The sequence below is a fragment of the Vollenhovia emeryi genome, unplaced genomic scaffold, assembly GCF_000949405.1.
Source record: "Vollenhovia emeryi isolate VEMERY1.0 unplaced genomic scaffold, V.emery_V1.0 DF939150.1, whole genome shotgun sequence".
NCBI classification, from domain to species: domain Eukaryota; kingdom Metazoa; phylum Arthropoda; class Insecta; order Hymenoptera; family Formicidae; genus Vollenhovia; species Vollenhovia emeryi.
Genome location: NW_011967216.1, coordinates 237423 through 255978, shown reverse-complemented (window position 1 = coordinate 255978; position 18556 = coordinate 237423). Strand labels below are relative to the sequence as shown.

Genomic DNA, 18556 nt, shown 5'->3' with positions numbered 1-18556 from the left:
CATCGTGGACATTGGCCTTTAGGCTTACTCTCAGTGAAACAAAATGCCATCAATCAGGGTTACAAATATTTTAAAAATTATGCCCGTATTTCAGCTTCCTTACACCTAAAGCTAGAAGTTAAGGGCTCTTCCTTACTCCACGCTTACTCCACGTATTGTAGACCAGCGCTTATGTGTTGTCTACAGTGCGCGGCAGAAGCCTGGAGTAAGGAAGTTAATCAATTTTCTCCCCTACTCCTGCTCCAGCTCTCGCGCTTACTCGGCGAATCGGAACGCTATCGGCCAGTGTTACAAATGTCTTAAAAATTACGCCTATATTTTAGCTTCCCTGCACCAAAAGCTCCACGTATCGTAGACGATGATTTGAGGACCGTCTACATTGGAAGTAAGCAGTAAGAATGAAGAAAACCATAATCTTTATTTATCTGTGTGAAAGCTCAAGTACAGGCGTAATTTTTAAAAATATAGCACTGGTCGAGCTGCGCTCTAATTCGAGAGTCAGCGTCAGAGCTGAAAGTAGAAGTAAGAAATGGAAGTGATTCATTTCTTTAAAGCCATTCTACAATTGCGTGAACGTAGTTGTAGGGTTGTCGGAATAGAAGTAGTAGTAAGTGTTGTACATCAAAGTAATATACAATAGAGTAAGATACGTCGTAATTGAAGTGAATGATTGGCTAGCTGTTGCGTCCCATATCGTTGTAGTCGTGAAAGATGAAAAGTCGAGCCATCTTTTACAACAGACTTTACAATTGGAAGTGCTAGTTTAAAACTGTGTTGTAAAACACGGTTTTAAACTAGTACAACACTGTACAACCGCAAACAACCACGTTTACGCAATTGTAGAACGGCCTTTGTGCGTCTACAATGCGTGGAGTAAGGAGGATTGGGGAAATCAGTTTTACTTCTTACTTCTACTCCAGCTCTTACGCTTGCTCTCGGTCGCAACGAAACCCCATCGGCTAGTGTTAAAATATTAGAAGAGTTGTGCCTGTATTTTAGCTTCCTCGCACCAAAGACTAAAAGGTCATGGTTCTCTCTTACTCCGTGCATTGTGGACGGCACATTGCGCCATAGTGAAAATGCTAAAAGCGAGTAGCTTCGTCTCTCTGTCTTAGAAAGAGATGAAGCCGCTCGTTTTGAGCACTTTTGCTACATTGTAAGATATAGAATTGATCCCCTACACTCTCTCCGCGATCGGAGATTAATCGTAATTCTCGACGTTGCAGGTTCCGGCAGATCCTTCAACTTCCCGCGAATGGACTTTCGAACAAACAATGACGTTCAGAACGAGATGTCGGGTAGGTTTTCGCGGTTGCGCGATCTCGGAGAACGAGAGGGGAGATCTTCGTGACGTTGGGACGTGGCTCCTCGTAATCCTGCCGTTCTGTTACAGAGAGGCGAAGACAGCTGAAACTTAGTTTCCAAACCCAGGGCAATAATTTGTCGTTTGCCAATTCCACAAATTCCTCGTTGTCGAATTCGACAGGAGCCACGGCGTGTCCACCAATGTGAGATTTTATCGAGCAAAGTAATTCCACGCCGTTGTCTGTCGCTACCGTAATAATAAGATCTTCTTTTTTTCCGCTCGGTGAACGCGACAGATCCTCCCGCCCAAGTCTGCCTTTACCTCTACCTAAGCTGCCAGTCAGACCTCGCAATATGTTACCGCAGCAAGAATTTCTTCCCGACAAGGCAAGGTATGGCATTAGAAACAGAAGGGAAACTTATCTTTTGAGATAAATTACAACGGGGCTTGTTGTAGAGACAAACTACGAATGTGCCAGTCTATGCAGAGCACTGGTAAATTGCAGTTGTCTACGGACGTAGTGTATGATTTCACAAGCGAGGATCTGCAGGATCTCGGAGAGATAGGACGGGGAGGATTTGGAACTGTAAATAAGATGATTCATAGGATAAGCAATACCGTTATGGCTGTGAAGGTAGGCAACTGGTTTCTCGCTTTTGCGCCTTGAACTTGTATCTCGATTAATTATATTAATTATATCTCAGAGAATTCGCTCTACCGTTGACGAAAGAGAACAAAAGCAACTGTTAATGGATTTAGAAGTTGTGATGAAGTCGAACGAGTGCCCGTGTATTGTGCAATTTTATGGGGCTTTGTTTAAAGAGGTATGTATGGCTCGACGGTATCGCTGGTGTCAGTGACGAAGGCAGTTGGAGTTAATCTTTTCCTTTCGTCACGCACAGGGGGATTGTTGGATTTGCATGGAACTTATGGACACGTCGTTAGATAAGTTTTACAAATTCATCTATGAGAGATTAAACGAGAGGATACCGGAATGTATTCTAGGCAAAATCACAGTGGCTACTGTGAAGGCGTTGAATTACCTCAAGGAGAAACTAAGGATAATCCATAGAGATGTGAAACCTAGTAATATTTTATTGGATCGTCGAGGTAATATAAAGTTGTGCGACTTCGGTATATCCGGTCAGCTTGTAGACTCGATCGCGAGGACCCGGGACGCTGGCTGCAGACCGTACATGGCTGTAAGTTTTACCGCAGGTGGATTTAACGGCCCTGAAAACGAGCTGCGGCTCGTATCGAGTCACCCGAGCGCTTCATAAATATCAATTGGTGATTGTTTAGCCGGAGAGGATAGATCCGCAACGCGCACGTGGTTACGACGTGCGGAGCGACGTGTGGTCATTAGGTATTACACTGATGGAGGTTGCTACGGGGTACTTCCCTTACCCGAAGTGGAACTCCGTCTTTGAACAACTTTATCAAGTAGTGCAAGGTGATCCGCCGCGGCTCTCCCCCAATGAGAACGGCAATCACTTCACCATGGACTTTGTGAACTTTGTGAATACATGGTAAACTTGACGCCTTCCTACCCGTCGAGGCAACCGAGACGGTTCCCTTGTTAAATTGCTTTGTGTCTTTTAAGCTTAATTAAGGAGGAGACGCAGCGACCGAAGTACAATAAACTGCTGGAACATCCGTTCATCAGGCAAGCCGAGGAAGCGACGATCGACGTCGCGGCGTACATCAGCGGTGTTCTGGACAATATGGCTAATAACGGAGTGACGCCGTTCACTACCAATCAACCATAAGAATCGGTGACGAGAGCGGCGGGACGACAGCAGGGCACGTCACGGCGTCATAGTACCTCGGTTTTTTGCAGCCCTCCTCAGACTCTCGCCCTCCGAGTACCGTGTCACGAACGGTATTATCGCACTCCCAACGATCTAGCGTAGATAGCGAAACCGATCATTGTTTCTGTCGACGTGCGTCGTCGTCTCACTTAGAATTTATATTCTCTGTGGCCGCGGAGCCACCGTGTACACAGAACGAGTATCGAGATGTGCGTCGGCGAGCTGGGCGCGTATTGTGAAATTGTTCGGAAGTAGATTCCGATTGGAATTGTCCGGCTATTTCCTGGACGTCGATTGCGTTTTTCCGGAAAGTAACGGAACAATTCCGATCGGAATCCACTCCGGAAAGTTCCGCAATCGCGTGCCCTGGCGTCCCGTTAAATACCGAATGGCGATTGCGTACGCGCGTACGTCCTTCCCTTCTCTTGTTCCGCCATCCTTTCTCGTCTCTTTCTCGCTCGTTCAATACGATCCTAGATACACGTCGCGCCCCGACAGCATTTCCCTCGGTTCATGTAACTCTTCTCGCGATAGCGCAATTTATCCAAATGAATTTTCGGCGGATCATACGTATGCGTATGCACGTACGTATGCAGATATATATGTGTGTATATATATCTATATATATCTATACATACCTGTATCTGTACAGCGGGCCGTAATTCGTGATACAAACGGAAAGGAGACGATTCTTCATGTAGAGATAGGTCACGGAAAAATATCGCATTTTCGTATATAAAGCACTGTTATTTTTTTAGGAGAGGAGGAGAGGAAATCAGATTTTAAATTCATCAGATATCCACCTACTGCTATTTCTATTCGTGTAAGTAAACGTTCACAACGATAGGATTTACTTTTTGTATCGGCTCCAGTTAAATTCTCTCGTTGCGAGCAGTGGAGTTGGTAAGGAAAGACTTGCGCCTGGGGTGAACCGCTCCCCCTCTTTACTACGCTGCCGATTACAAGACTCGTTGCGAGTTACAGCACGATACATGCGGATGTCATGTGGCTCAAAAATTCGCTACGTGGCAATAATAGATGTTGCCGTCCCAGTTTGTCATTTTCTGGTTGACTGTTAACCAGAGATTAGTCGACTCTCTATCTTTTTTTATATTATTATCTAAGAAGAGATAGAGAATCGATTAACTTCTAGTTAACAGTTAACCAGAAAATGAAAAACCAGGCCGCAGAGAACAATTTTCCAACTGCCGGTTATCATCGAGGTAAAGTGCGCGTTCAACTTTACAAATCTGATTTCTTCTCAAAAATTACGCCTCGTCAAAAGGAGAAGGCGTTGCAACAGCCTCTCCAATTTATTTCTGCACGAGTGATCGTTTCTTTTCCGCTCGCGTCGCGAATCACGGTTCATCCTGTATATACGCATCACTGTATCTTGCCTAAAGTCCTGGTTTCCACGATCTTTTGTAAGGAGCGTTACAGGAGTGCTCGGCGGACTAGTCGCCAAGATGATAAAACGAGGATACACCCGCGTAGGCTGTTTTCGAGGATTTTCTTAGGACAGATTTAAATACGAGTATCAAATGTTAGGAGTGCTGTAATGTAATGGAAATAAATCATCGACACACTCGCAGTTCCCCTCGCCCTTTCTCTCGGCGCGTCTCTCCCCTCGGCTTGGCGCGTGCCAAGTGCTTCTGTTTTTTCCTACGCCCTGTCGACTCCTCGTGACTCCGACCGGCGAGTCCCTCTTATCTCCCACGTGGCGGCTCGTCTACCGGCAGGTTCTAATAGCTGCGGGTCCAGGTGTAATTTCGCCGTTGCGCCAGGGGACCCCGCCGATTATCGCGCTTCCCTCCGCTCTGTCCGTTCCAGTCGTTCTCCAAAGTATCCTCGGTTTATTATACGAGACAAGAAATGAGGAGTGCAACTCGGCGTCACGCCGGATCCGCGCGAGTCTTCAATTCTCTCGCGGCAGAATGGGGATGATCGCGTCTCTTCGGATGCGTCCTGGGTCGTCGGTGCTATCTCGTCGGCATTTCTCGCGCGGGAGCGAGGTAATGACTGTAATCGATAACCCTGGGCGATCGTGTACGCGCACCTGCCGTACCTGTCGTAGTGGTACCGTTTGCACAGGTAAGAAGATGGCGGTAGAATGGTGCTATGGTGGTTGACGGTGCCGGAGCGTTCCTGGGTGGCCGGTCGTTAGTTCGGACGGAACCACCGCGGCCGATGCGCTGAAACGAACTCGGATTTTCGCGAGAGGCAGCAAACGCGTCGTCGACGCGGAATTGTAGCCGATTGGATGAGAATGTTCAATTAACGTCCCGGTAATTCGGCGCCGCGCGCGTGACGCTGGTAGACGGTGTTGCGTTGTACTTTGTACGTGAGGTACCGCGAGGATATTGAAACTCATCAGTTTCGAGACGAAACAGACCGAAGTAGTCCACGAACGGTATTTCCGAGGTGATGCGAGGACCATCCGCCGCCTGACGACTCTCCATCCCCGTCGGTCGGCGAAGTGCTCTCGCATCGATTTGAATCGGGGGTGAGTTTTACGTTTCTTGAAATTGTTAAGAAAATCCTAGCGCGATAGAAAGTGCGCCACCGTGATTTTCCAACGAAGATTTTCGTTTTAACGCAAACAGATTCCGAAAACTAGCACGGAAATCGAGAGAAAAAAAAACAGAAATATTGTTTCGAGAAAGATTTTATCTTTTAAAAAATAACGAGAACGTATCGAAAGTTGCATTCCTAATATTTCTATGGCAATTTTTTAGACGACGGCGATATCGCTCGATTTTCCCTGTATAATTTTCATGTTCCTCGTTTCTTGAATCTGTTAAAAAATCCTAGTGAGATAGAAAGTGCGCCACTGTGATTTTCCAACGAAAATGGTCGTTTTAGTGCGAACAAAATCCGAAAACTAGCACGGAGGTCAAGAAGAAATGTTCGAATACAAAGATATTATTTCGAGGAAGACTTAATCTTTTAAAAAATAACGAGAATGTATCGAAAGTTGCATTCCCGATATTTCTATGGCAATTTTTTTAGACGACGGCGATATCGCTCGATTTTTCCTTTGTAATTTTCATACTTTTCGTCTTAATTATCGCCGAGGGAGACTTTTACGATCAGTACAGTCGAAATGTCCAATCTACAATTGGGCAGTAAACTATAAATTTATTCAACAACAAGAACCCTTATTTCCTCGGATTTTCTTCGGGCATTTCTCTTTTCTTCTACTTCGTATAAATCCTTGATGCCAAAGAGAGAGAGAGAGAGAGAGACGTAAGGGCCTCGCGGTTCTACGGGCGTACATTGGCAACGATTACCGCCGCGAATAGTCGCGACGGTGTAGATTATGTGTCTGCTACTGCTGCTGCTGCAGCTCGGCCCGGAATCAATTCTCTTGAATATTTGATGCGCGTGCCGCTCCGCCCTCCCGGAACTCCGGGCGCGCGTCCGCGTCGGAGTCTATATCCGTAGCCCCCCGCCGATATCGTCCGGGCTTTTAAATCGCCCACTGAAATACGTCCACATCATTCCTATCGCGGGTGACCCGTTCGCATTCTCAGGAGGACGCACCGTTTCTCAAGGAGAGACAGACCATCGCCCGCCTGACTCGTTCGCCACCCCCTCGCGGCGACATTGCGCCGGCTGTTCGATTTGCAAAATCGCCGAGAGGATCGTATATTCGGCGCCGATCTTCGGGGGGAGGAGGAAAGAAAAAAAAGAATCGCCGCGAGGTCGACGAGAACGCGTCGCTTCATCCCGCGCCTTACACCCCGTATCTTTTCTCCCCCTGTCGCTCCGCCCCCTCTCGGAATTCATGATCGACTTATAACCCGCGTTATATTCGAGCGTAATCGCTCGAACGTGATCGAGCGCCAGCGGGGCGGTCACAGCGGAAATAGATCGTCTCGCGGCTTTAACGTCCGAATCGATTCGGGCGCGAGATAGTGCGCGCTATGCCGGTCCCATTACGTCTTTTTGCGCGGCGCGTAATGTGTTACGTCGCGCCGCACGTAACACGTCGTCGGCTCCGTGCGACGCAGGTAACGTGGTGGTAGTGACTCACGAGCCGAGCGGGTCCCTCCGCCAGCGCGCGGGGGAGAACGCGGCAGGTGCTCGCCGCCGGTTGCTGATACTCGGCTGGAGGTGCTGCTGCTCCGCCACCACCACCTCCAGCCGTTGCTTGGCTGGCCAGTCGGCCAGCCAGTAAACCCCCCCCGACAGGGTAGACAGGGGGACTCTCGCGTCCTCCGCGCGTCCCCCGCGCGCGGATGTTCCCGGGAGATTATTGATCAGCCGCGCAGATATTTCCACCGGGCGACGATGTAGTCGATGACGAGAGGGAGGTCCTCGGTGCGATGGCGTCCGGCCGGATTCTCTCCTTCGGACCTCCTCGCCTCCTGTCCCCGAGGATTCTCCTCCCGGACCTGGGGCTCGTCTTCTTTCGTCCCTCGGCCGGAACGGCGATGGCTCGGCGTTGCGTTGAATTGGGGAAAACGTGTCGAACGCGCAAATTTGCACGAACTAGTTGTAGAATTAAATTGAAGCCCCCGGGAAAAACGGGAGATCGGCTTTTACTTCGGAGTTGAATTGCTTTGCCGTTTTGTGCAATTTGCGCGTTCGCGATTCTGGCGCAGGAGGGACGAAATGTAGACGTCACCATTAATATAATTACAGGGTTGGGAAGTAACTCGTTATTTGCAACGAAGTTACAGTTACAGTTACTTTTCGTTTGGTAACTCTAACTTAATTTCGTTACTTTCTCTCCCAACTGTAACTTAACTCAGTTACATCAATAGTTACTTTATATATTTTTTTAACCTTCACAGATCGCATCAGGCCTCGCATTTGTGCACAAACGCCTTTATCGACGCTTTACAATTCAAATGCAATGTACGAATTATTTTTGCCAGAAGATTTAATTAAATAACACGCGAGAAAATGCGTTAAAATATTGACAATTACGTTATAAAACATAGAGTGACGATAATATTACTTCTCTCTTGATTGCCAAGTTTTATTGCCCAGGCAGAAAGCGATCTTATATAATTAATCGAATTAATCAATTACTGAAACTTGGTCTTCCACTCCCTTATCTGAAACACATTTTGTAGTATTAATCTGAAGTAATTCATCCCCTAATTCGTGCAACTAGTCAACACATTTCGAAATACCTTACTCACCCTCCAGAAACTTGGCGAGTTTGATAGCGAACTTATCGCGAAACGCGTGACGAGGATCCAACATTATCGCAAGAGAAATGTGTTAACAAGAAATTCGTGTATGCATTTAACTTTTAAGTTCGCTTGTTTTTTTAACTTGCTAGTTTAACCTTTCGTAGGAATCTGGAAATTTTTTCAAAATAACGATTGCTTAAGGAATCCTAGAAAAGGGGCCTCAATCCTTTAGAGATTAAAGGGACTGTTCTGTAAATGTTAACGATATCGCTACGTTTGCGCAGATATAATATTGCATGGAAAAGCTGCGCAAAACACGTAACAATCATATACTCAAAATTAACCCTTTGAAGCATACATTTTTCCCAAGGGGGAAACCGTCGACCAAAATCTTGTACAGCAATGCCCAGTGGGCATTACTTTATCTTATTATCAAAAACTTTTAGAGATGGATCGCCAGTAAGTAAAGAACAAATAATAACGATAACGTCGACAATTAACTGGCACAATATATTTCGTTTAGAACATACAACGTTTCGACCAGTAATACTGGTCCTTATCAAGTATTAAAAAATTTCTTAGCAACCCATTAGATGTGACAGCAAAAAATCTAAAACATGATTAATGTGGAATAAGTCAGATGTTACAAATCTAACGCATCTTAAAACCACATCTTAAAAACTTACGGGTAACATTGGTAATAATATAAGAATACATGGAGGAACGAATCACTCTGCACAGTAACACATATGGAGTAGATATAAAATATTTTAAACTTATTCCACATTAATCATGTTTTAGATTTTTGCTGTCACATCTAATGGGTTGCTAAGAAATTTTTTAATACTTGATAAGGACCAGTATTACTGGTCGAAACGTTGTATGTTCTAAACGAAATATATTGTGCCAGTTAATTGTCGACGTTATCCTTATTATTTGTTTATCTTATTATCTTATTTTATTTTATTTTATCTTTATAATGCCCCAGCAAGGCCTAATGCCCAAACTAATGCCCAAAAATGCATAGTAATGCCGCAAATCTGTACACCACAATGCCCTCGCCGGTTTCGATTGGTATGCAAAAGATCGTGGTGCACATTTTAAGATCGGAAGCGTTTGTCTTGTTGAATTTTTTTTTAAGTAAAACTTCAACTTCGAGCTGCTATACTGAGTCAATCTTCGATAATTTTAGAATATCGACTTCAGACTCAGAATTAGCGAACCGAAAACCTAGATATAAAACAGTAAAGACGTCGGAGTGAAAGAAGCGTTGGTTTTTTTTTTCATTTCGGAAGGCGTAACGTGTTCGTGCTTCAGAGGGTCCAAGATCGAGTGCTACCGTCGGTAGAGAAAGTTCGTGGCGCACATTTTGAGGTCGGAAGCGCTTGTCCTCTTAAATTCTTTCTTTTATCGCAACGAAGTATTTTTCCGCGTGGCATTTTCCCCGGAAGGAGGATCCGTCCTCCGTAGAACGCCCAAAAGCGTCTACGTGTACGTATCGTACGCGCGGCCGTCCCGCGTCTGTGTGGATTCGGTAGGACTGACAAATCTCGTGCTAACGATCCCGCATGGACGCCGACCAATGATGATGAGGTCCCGGGGTGAATCTTGCGCGCCATTCTCTCGTCTCGGTCGAATGGCCGTGGCTCCTACCCCTCTCTTTCGCGCGCCGGCTTTATCGTAACTGGCGGTCGCTGCCTCCCCCGATTCGATCAATGGAGGCCGCCTGTACCAAGGCGAGTGGGCGATCCACCCCCCGCCTGCAGCGCAGACAGGACGAAATACGCCTCTGTTCGTTTGTTCTCGGAAAAGACGTTCCCGCACACGGTGCATTCGGAAAATTTGAAATTAATCATCACACTCCTCCCTCCCGTGAAAACCCCGAAAAATCGTGTAAATCGTGTCGCGTTTGGGCGTTTATCGAACGCTTGGATATAAGGGAAAGCCATTTTGGGACAATTAAGGAAAATATCGGATATAAAATTTTCAAGGAGGCTTTTCGACTTTTTTCGGGGCTTCTGGTCTTGAAAATGTTTTATTTCATTGTTGACTGATTCAAATAACCTCTCCTTGTTCTACAATAAATATGAAGCAGCGATTGCAGAGGGTCTTCTACTAAAGAAGGTTTATGTATCCCTGTGTTTGTGTTTAATATAAAACAATTATTCGAGATGTATTCGCGTAATTAGATCGAGACCAAACGATCTGTAATGTGACGGTACATGCATTAAAACTTTTTCTTTTAAATTGTGTTTCAAAAGATTCGAATATTTTTTTATAAAAAAATTAGTTTGCGAAAACTTCGCGATAGATTCCAGTCGAATTATTTTAAAAAACATAAGAATTCCGAATTTCTCTAATGTCATTCGAAACCAAACCTCGAAAATTTTGCTTATCTCAAAAGGCTTGAATGTGTGGAAAATTCTGAACGTTAAAAGAATGTTTCTTCCTTTACAGCATTATATTATTACTTCAACTTATTCTCCACTTAACAATTCTATTTGTAAGAATTCGTAAACACTTTAGATTTAAATACAGGCAAATTTTCTAGACGTTAAGACTCTTAAGTGTCACCAACGTCGCTTAACTTTAAGCTTATAGTTTAATTCGTCCTTTGTCTCCTTCCAACTGTTCCTTTAGGAAGAGACAGACATGAATTGAACTGAGATCAAAGTTAAGCGACGTTTGGTGAAACCGGCCAGAGAGTTTCAAGGCGGTCAAAGTCGTGAAAAAATTCTCCAAGATTTTCACGCATTTGCGGCCCCTCGATATTCGAAACAATTCGGGTCCCTGTATGACCGAGACACGAGGAAGACCCGGGGCGTCCGTCGCCGTGTTACGCGGCCGACGTATCTCTTAATTCAATTAATTTAATCGTTTTATCGACATACGTCATCTGCGTCACCTGAAATATTTCTGCGTCGCCTCGTACTCGCCACGATCGGCATGAGCCGAGGGCGAGCCGAGGGTGAAAAGGCTCCCCCTGGCTGGTTTCAGTTAGGGGAGGGTCGACGAAAAGGAAAAGAGGGTCGTCGGCGGGTCTGGCCGACGCGCGTGCATGGTCCACCTGTGCGAGAGGGAACCCAGCACCTGTCACCACACGCGCGGCACCAAGGTGCCTCCGTCAGATCGCTGGTAAGCAGGTAGGCACACGGGCAGCCAGCCAGCCAGCCAGCCAGCCAGCCAGCGCGTTCCACCCCTTTGCTACCACCAGTCGAACTCGCCCGACCGTGCCGTGTGCACGTCACTCTTTCTCGCAGTCGGTGGTCGTTAATCGCGCACTTCGTATACCTGGTCGGGCTGTGCAAATAGCGCGAAATAGCATCAGTTTCGAGCGTGGTGTCGCGATTTTTGTAATCCCCCACCTCTCTCTCTCTCTCTCTATTCTCCCGGTCCAAGCTCTTCAACCCTCCGCGGGATTGTGATCGATGTTGCGCCCTTCCGCGAACGGGCGTCGGGTGACGCATTATCTGACGCCGTTCGCCCTCCGAGGAGCGCTTCGGGGTTCTCGGTGGAGGTGCGCGTGAAAATTGGCCCGCGAGATGAAGCAAGGAGGAGAAGAGTGAAGAGCGTTTTACCCCGAACGCGCGATCGTTTCTGTGACGTCAGGAGGACCTTTAGCCACGAGCTGGTGAATCACGGAGTTCCGAGTACCGTGCGAGCGGTTCCGGAAACCGCGCAGTATCGGAGCTGAGACGTCAGACCTCCCCTGGTATCGCGCGATACCACCCTCGCGAGCGGGCGGAAAGCTGCGCGCCTCGACAGCGCTTGCCGTCGTCGCTTTCCGGGCAAAACAGTTCTCGCTGTCGTCGTCGTCGTCTATTTTACCGAGTCTATTTCGAACAATTCGATCGCCGTCGGCCTACCGAGGGGTACGCTCGGTTCTCCGACGAGAAACGCGCCCTCCGGGGAGAATTAACGTGGAAACGGGCGACCGTCGGATTTTCCGTAGGCGCTCGTCGCACTGGCACGCTGGCGCGGGTGATGAGAGACGGCAAAAATGAGGATCGACCTAGCGGAAGTTGAAGTATCGACGGAGGACACCGCCGTCATCGCCGCCGCCGCCGCGGCGGACAGCATGGACAGCACGGACGACCACGACGGAGTCGAGGCCGAGCTGACGAGCCTCTCCTGGCTGCAGTCGCTGGACATCACCAGCGCGTCCGGCCTGCCGACGCCACCCTGCTCGCCGTCACCGCCGCCGCTCGCCCGCCAGCCCCCGAAGAAACTGTCGCCCTTGGTCAAGGCCGAACTAGGTAACCAGGTTTCAAGGATCTAACTCTCGGAACGGGTGAATCGCAAGCGCGCTTCTGTTATTTTACGCGGCGATATCTCGAGGATCGTTGGATTTTGAAAAATAATTTAAGTATGATCTTCTTCGAAGCTTCGAACCTTGGTAAAAGAAATATATATTTTATTTATTATTTTTTATTACGTTTTAGTTGATGAAATATATTCTTTATTATTTTTTAGTACGTTTTAGTTGATGTTAGAAGTTTGGAAAAATGTTTAGAAATGCGGCGACATCTTGAAGATCATTCGATTTTGAAAAATAATTTAAGTATATAATTCTCTTCGAAACTGCTAACTTTTTCAAATCTCGTATTACATTTTAGTTGATATTAAAAGTTTGCAAAAATATTTAGAAATGCAGCGATATCCCAAAGATCATTTGATTAAAAAAAAAGAATTTAGGCACAATTTTCTTCGAAACTTCTAACTTTTGTAAATGAAACATATTATTTTTTATTACATTACAGTTGACGTTAAAAGTTTTCAAAAATTGTGTAGAAACTTGTCGCTTGTACGAGACAGTTATGCTGTTCGGGAGATATGCAAGTTATTAAAATTTAAGAAACGAGTAAAGTCAGCCTCGTGTCTTTGCTAAGCAAGAAGAAAAAGAAGAAGAAGAAGACGAGGCACATTAAACGAGACAAAGCAAAAACAATAAATACAACATTGTTTGTTCAAAGTAATAAAAATTAAAAAGCGGAACAATTTATACAAATTTATTTGCTGTCTTCTGCTCTATTTCTCTGTATATTGAAGACTTGGATGCAATTTCGAAATTGTTCAATTATATTTTTGCGAATAGTTGGGTATAGTGTACGTCTAATGTAACGATCTTCGAGTCGCGGAATGAGAGTACGGAGATTGCTAAAAATACACCCCCCAGTATTATTTTGCACATATACAACCGAGCATAATTTTCTTTAAATTTTCCACCTATTAGATCTCGCGGAAAATGCAGAGAAGTATCGAACGGATCCCGATGCGAAGCCGCCATTCTCCTACGCCACTATCATTTGCCTCGCGATGCGCGCCAACAATAACAAGGTCTCCCTTTCGAACATCTACGCGTGGATCCGAGAGAATTTCCTGTTTTACAAGTACGCCGATCCGGCCTGGCAGGTAAAGAAATCGGATTGATCTTAAATTAATCAACGATTACAGATCTATTTAATTTGTACAAGTCTTCGCTTCACTTGCTGCCCAATTTTCAAGGAAAGCCTTTTCGAAATTACGTTTCCGACGACATTTCAGCGACAAATAACGCCAGCTTGCGTAATATAATAACAACAGTGTCTTTATCGCTTCTCGGGGGACCAGAACTCGATCCGACACAATCTCTCGTTGAACAAGTGCTTCGTGAAGCTGCCGCGGTCCAAGGACGAGCCGGGCAAGGGCGGCTTCTGGAAGCTGGACCTCGAGAGGATGGAGGAAGGCAAACGGTCCAGGCGCCGCTCCGCGATCTCGCAACGGACGCGCGGCACCAAGAGACAGTCCCCTTCCACGGCGGCCGCGACTACGACGACGACGTCGACGACGAGCACGGTGGCGGCAGCGACGACGACGCTTAACGCCCTTCACACCGGCAGCAGCTGCACGCCGCCCACCAGCTGCCTCTCGAACACCCTGTACGAGACTCCGCCTAGTAGCGTGTCGCCCCCCATCCCGGACAGTCTGTCGGAGGTGCCGGAGTCGACGCAGGTGAGCCTGAGCGAGGACGACTTCACGAGCCTGCTGATCGCTGGCTGGGACGAAAATAATCAGCTGGAGCTTCTCGACCTCTTGGACACCCTCTAAACTCCCTCTAAGTGCCCCCTCCGCTCCTTCTCTCCCTCTCTCTTTCTCTCTCCCTCCCTCGCAAACGTCTCTCAGGAATCATCGGGTTCTTCGTACGGAACGGAAGAGCGTTCTTGTCTCTCTGCATGTGTCCCACGATTTCTCCCGTTTCACGATGGCGAATCACGGCGCAATCCCGATTCTTGGTCCCCGTCAAAATTCGCGGGTTTCATTCCGCGTGGTTGCGGTGAAACGTGCGCGAACGACAGTTAAATAATTCACGTCCAGGAGCAGGCGGGCGCAAAAGTTCGATGCGATCGTGTATTTGTTACATAAAATGGCAGACATTAATTTCGTAGTCGAAATCGCGATTTATTTGCGACCGCAGTCGAGGGCGAGAACAGAAGTGCCGTTAGGGAAGAAAGGCCAGAGAGAGAAAAGCGAGTATGTATCTTCTTTCTTCTTCCTTAACAGCGAGTTGACAGGCGCAAACGATACAACGAGTGATTGCAACGTCGCAATTTGAAACGCGCTTAGGCAGATGGTCTTAAAGCTCTTGTTTCCTCATTGGAACCGCATTGGACTGTGACGCGAGAAGCGAGAGGCGAATTCGTGGCACGTGAACCTTTTCCCCCCTTTTCTTTCCTCTTACTTTATACATTGATGTAAATTAGCTTTCTCGTATGCTCGGGCGCGATATAGATTCAAGTAAAAATATACCGAAAACTCCCCTCCTTTTATTATTCTGCATTAATTCAACCTCTAACCCATTAAGTCCTAAAAGGCCCCTACGCGGGGTCTACATTTCTGCTTTAAATCCTCGTAACTAGAGTTCTAATCAAAATTTGTAAACCGCGATTGATTATATTTGAGGATAAAAAGTGGTTAATACTGTAAAAAAATCTAGTCGAAGAGGAGTTGATTGGGACTCAAGTTGCAAGGATTTAAAACAGAAAAGCGTAGAACTTGATGGGTTAATTCAGTCATGTCTCGAAAATAAAATTCAAGACAACTAATCAAATTTACAATTGTTTAATCAGAAGAAGAGAATCCTCGATGCACACGCATGCACACCATTTCATTGATCTATACTGTTAAACGTGTGGGGGGGGGGGGTGCAAAAAAAATTTATTCTGACGTGCAGTACGTACGTACGCGTGCATAGTGTGTACATACGATTAATGTGTAACGTGTAAACATGAAGAAAAGAAGGTTTACACGAGCCCTCGTGCCTGATGTCCTAGTACAATATGGCTGCAGAGAAAATAGCGGAATTATCGCCGTCAGCAATCGTCGTTACATATAACGACTGTAACTGATGTATAATTAATGCCGAAACGGCTACTGATGACAGGACATCGTAATTTGAATTGAAGCGTTATTATACATTACGTCGCGAAATATTAGCCACAATCGGCTTTAAACGAAGGGTTAAACGCCCGTACAGCACCACAGCTTGCAGAAACATTTCAGAAAACATTGCAATGTTGCAACGTTCCTGAAATGTTTCCGAAAGCTTCGGTGCTGTATGGGCGATGAGCAATATCAGTGCTTTTGATATATTTCATGGATTTAAGGATACATATGAGCGACATCCCTTTCGATGTAACGAGAGATACATTCGTTGTTTCGATAAATATGCAGTTTCCGCATCGTATAACGATTCGTGGTGTTTATTTGGGCATTTGTTCTCGCGCCGCATCTCCATCCGTATTTTTCAGCTCGCACCGCAGCCATTGGTACATTGCGATTTTCTTTCCTGATTTCTTGATCGTCGAAGTCCCTTTTTGAGTTTCATTCCTTTGCACCGATATTCCTCCTTGCCTGGAGAATGACCGTGCTCCTTGCGGCAAAACAATTCACGCATCGTGCCTTGGAATAATTAGAGAGTATCCCTTGTGTATTCTTAAGCAATGCGTTATACATATACATATATACATATATATGTCTGTGTGTATATGTGTATATATAAAATAAATGTATATAGGTATATAGTGAATACACGGGACGGAATATTTTAATGTAATATGGTCAGTTATTTCCTCATTTCAATGTATCGGTTGTCCCTCATTTTGCAATAGAAAGGAATGGTGTTTCGATTAAAAAGTTCTGGAGAAAGATAGTTCATATTTTGTGTCAAAGTAAAATATGAAATATTTTATAAACTGCGAGTTTTTCAATGTCTTTAGCACTTTTATATACAGAACTAAAAAACTGGTTTACGTAAAATGTATTATTAAAATTTTTTTAAAAATTATATAAATTATGTAAAATACTCCACATAATTATTGAAATTTTTGTAAAAAGGTCACGTAATTATTTTTACAAAATTATCGATTTGAGATTTGATAAAACGCACAATATAAAAAAGATGCGCAATTAAATTCTCCCCCTTGAAACTTGAAAATCTGAAGTTACAAAGTTTGAAGTACTTTTTTCTGAAGTAAGAAAGAAATGAAAAATAATTGAATTGATACATTAAGATGAATTACCCGTGAGTACACGTATATACGTATACACACATTTATATACAATATACATATATATACATGTACGCCAGATCGATCGATTAGCGTAATGCGTACAATATTTTCTATCGTTGCATTTAAATGGCATATTCCAGTGTCTCCTGCTTCGATTTTTACCGCGTAAGAGGAGAAAATGTGTAACACGCATTTCAGGAAGAGACATGCGTCGCAATCAATTGCATGTTCCGATAAGTTTAAAAATTTATACGTTAAAGTATTAATAACTTTGTACATATCGAGCAGGACACACAGCGCAACTGCAGTTTCTATTTTATCATACCCTGTGTCATCTCTCCCTTCCTTTCTCTCTCTCCCCCCCCCCTCCCTTCCCTCCCCCCTCTCTCTCTCACACTCTTTCTCTGGACGAATAGGAATTATTATTACCATTATTAATAATATCGTGATTACGGCGATGTTTCGTTGTATGGAACTATAGTATAGGTGAAACGTAGAAGTATGCGTTAGAGTCCTACACTGTTGTACGTGGGGTGTCCCGAGAAATACCTCTCGGCGATTGAAAGAAGGAGGCTTGTTCAACGTACCTTTCTTCTCTAAATCATGTTGGAAATGTATGACAAGACTAAACGAACGCTAAATATTATGTACAAAATGCCAGCGATATAAATCAGAGCTGGGATTTAGTTGCAACGTTCGCACCGACTTTCGTGATTGACTCCGCGGTTTCCCTCTTGCCTCATGTTTTAATAGCGAATCTATCTCTGAGTGCTCGCAATTAAAGAGTGGGAGCCGCTTCAACAAGTGCAATCCAATCACGAGATAGAGCTGGTTCGACGGTTGCGGCGAAATCCTGGAAATGAATGATCGGCAAACGACGATTGCGATTCTCAACGTGACAGTGCATGATCGAATTTCTGGGAATTTCGTTAGTGACGGAAGAGGATCGATTAGAAAAAAAAAGAATGGAATGGTCAAAGAGACGCCGCGGTATTTTAAGCGACACCCCGCACCTAAGTCTCGCGTTTTATTATCACGTGTACGGCTACACGATAACATTAGAGTACAATTGTCGGAGGCGATACTAATTACGCTGGTGTGTGATATAATAATTAACTTAGTTGAATTGGTGTGTCAATTTCTGCGCTCTAATTCACGCCTTTACAGAGTCCGTCCAAGTTCGTCCGTCCGGAGGCGAGTTTAAAGCTCCTCCGTTTCTCCACTGCAGCCGTAATGAATTTATCACGTTAGAAGCGGGAAATCAATCTCTTAGAAGAAGTTTTCTCCCTTACAGATTAAGACAGATCGATTCGTGTCATCGTATTCGGGTATCAATCGACGAGATATATCGAAAAGTTCCATTATTTTATCAATATGATTAAATGTAAATCCAATATTTCAGTAAAAAATGAATGATGCGATAGTTAATCAAGGTTTCCAGCCGTTTGTTAATTGACAAGTCGAAAAGTGGAGTCAACTACCTCTCGGCGATTGAAAGAAGCAAGCCTGCTTAACGTATCTTTCTTCTCTAAATCACGTTGGAAATGTATAATAAGACTAAACAAACGATAAACGTTATGTACAAAATGCCAGCAAAATAAATCAGAGCTGGGATTTAGTTGCCACTTTCGGATCGACTTTCGTGATTGACTCCGTGGTTTCCCTCTTGCCTCATGTTTTCGTATAATATTAATATAATATTAATATTGTAATATAAAAAAAGAAGAAAGACCGATATTTTTA

At 45.0% G+C, this 18556-nt stretch overlaps 2 protein-coding genes and 1 long non-coding RNA gene across 4 annotated transcripts in view; 2 read left to right on the top strand and 1 right to left on the bottom strand.

The window, feature by feature from the left end:
* Positions 1 to 4708, top strand: part of LOC105565617 (dual specificity mitogen-activated protein kinase kinase 4) — a 14997-nt gene extending 10289 nt beyond the window's left edge. The window contains exons 1-9 of one of the 2 annotated variants that reach the window (XM_012018948.1): positions 361 to 385; positions 1227 to 1298; positions 1394 to 1508; positions 1602 to 1697; positions 1763 to 1940; positions 2011 to 2130; positions 2209 to 2508; positions 2609 to 2835; positions 2910 to 4708. In XM_012018948.1, the coding sequence (XP_011874338.1) occupies positions 1256 to 1298; positions 1394 to 1508; positions 1602 to 1697; positions 1763 to 1940; positions 2011 to 2130; positions 2209 to 2508; positions 2609 to 2835; positions 2910 to 3075 (1245 nt within the window). In that variant the 5' untranslated portion in view covers positions 361 to 385; positions 1227 to 1255 and the 3' untranslated portion in view covers positions 3076 to 4708. Of the gene's footprint in view, positions 1 to 360; positions 386 to 1226; positions 1299 to 1393; positions 1509 to 1601; positions 1698 to 1762; positions 1941 to 2010; positions 2131 to 2208; positions 2509 to 2608; positions 2836 to 2909 lie in introns of those variants that run through there. The other variant, XM_012018947.1, reaches the window with a different exon arrangement.
* An 89-nt stretch (positions 4709 to 4797) lies between these two features.
* On the top strand, positions 4798 to 17784 carry LOC105565614 (forkhead box protein J1-A-like). The gene is made up of 4 exons (XM_012018944.1): positions 4798 to 5620; positions 12217 to 12520; positions 13498 to 13676; positions 13875 to 17784. Exons 2-4 carry the CDS (start codon positions 12265 to 12267, stop codon positions 14349 to 14351), a joined length of 912 nt encoding a protein of 303 aa, XP_011874334.1. The 5' UTR covers positions 4798 to 5620; positions 12217 to 12264; the 3' UTR covers positions 14352 to 17784.
* On the bottom strand, positions 8739 to 9160 carry LOC105565613. Its single transcript, XR_001009208.1, has 2 exons — positions 8951 to 9160; positions 8739 to 8874 (listed from the first exon to the last, which is right to left on the bottom strand). It is a non-coding gene; the product is annotated as an uncharacterized LOC105565613 (long non-coding RNA).
* Positions 17785 to 18556: the final 772 nt, after the last annotated feature.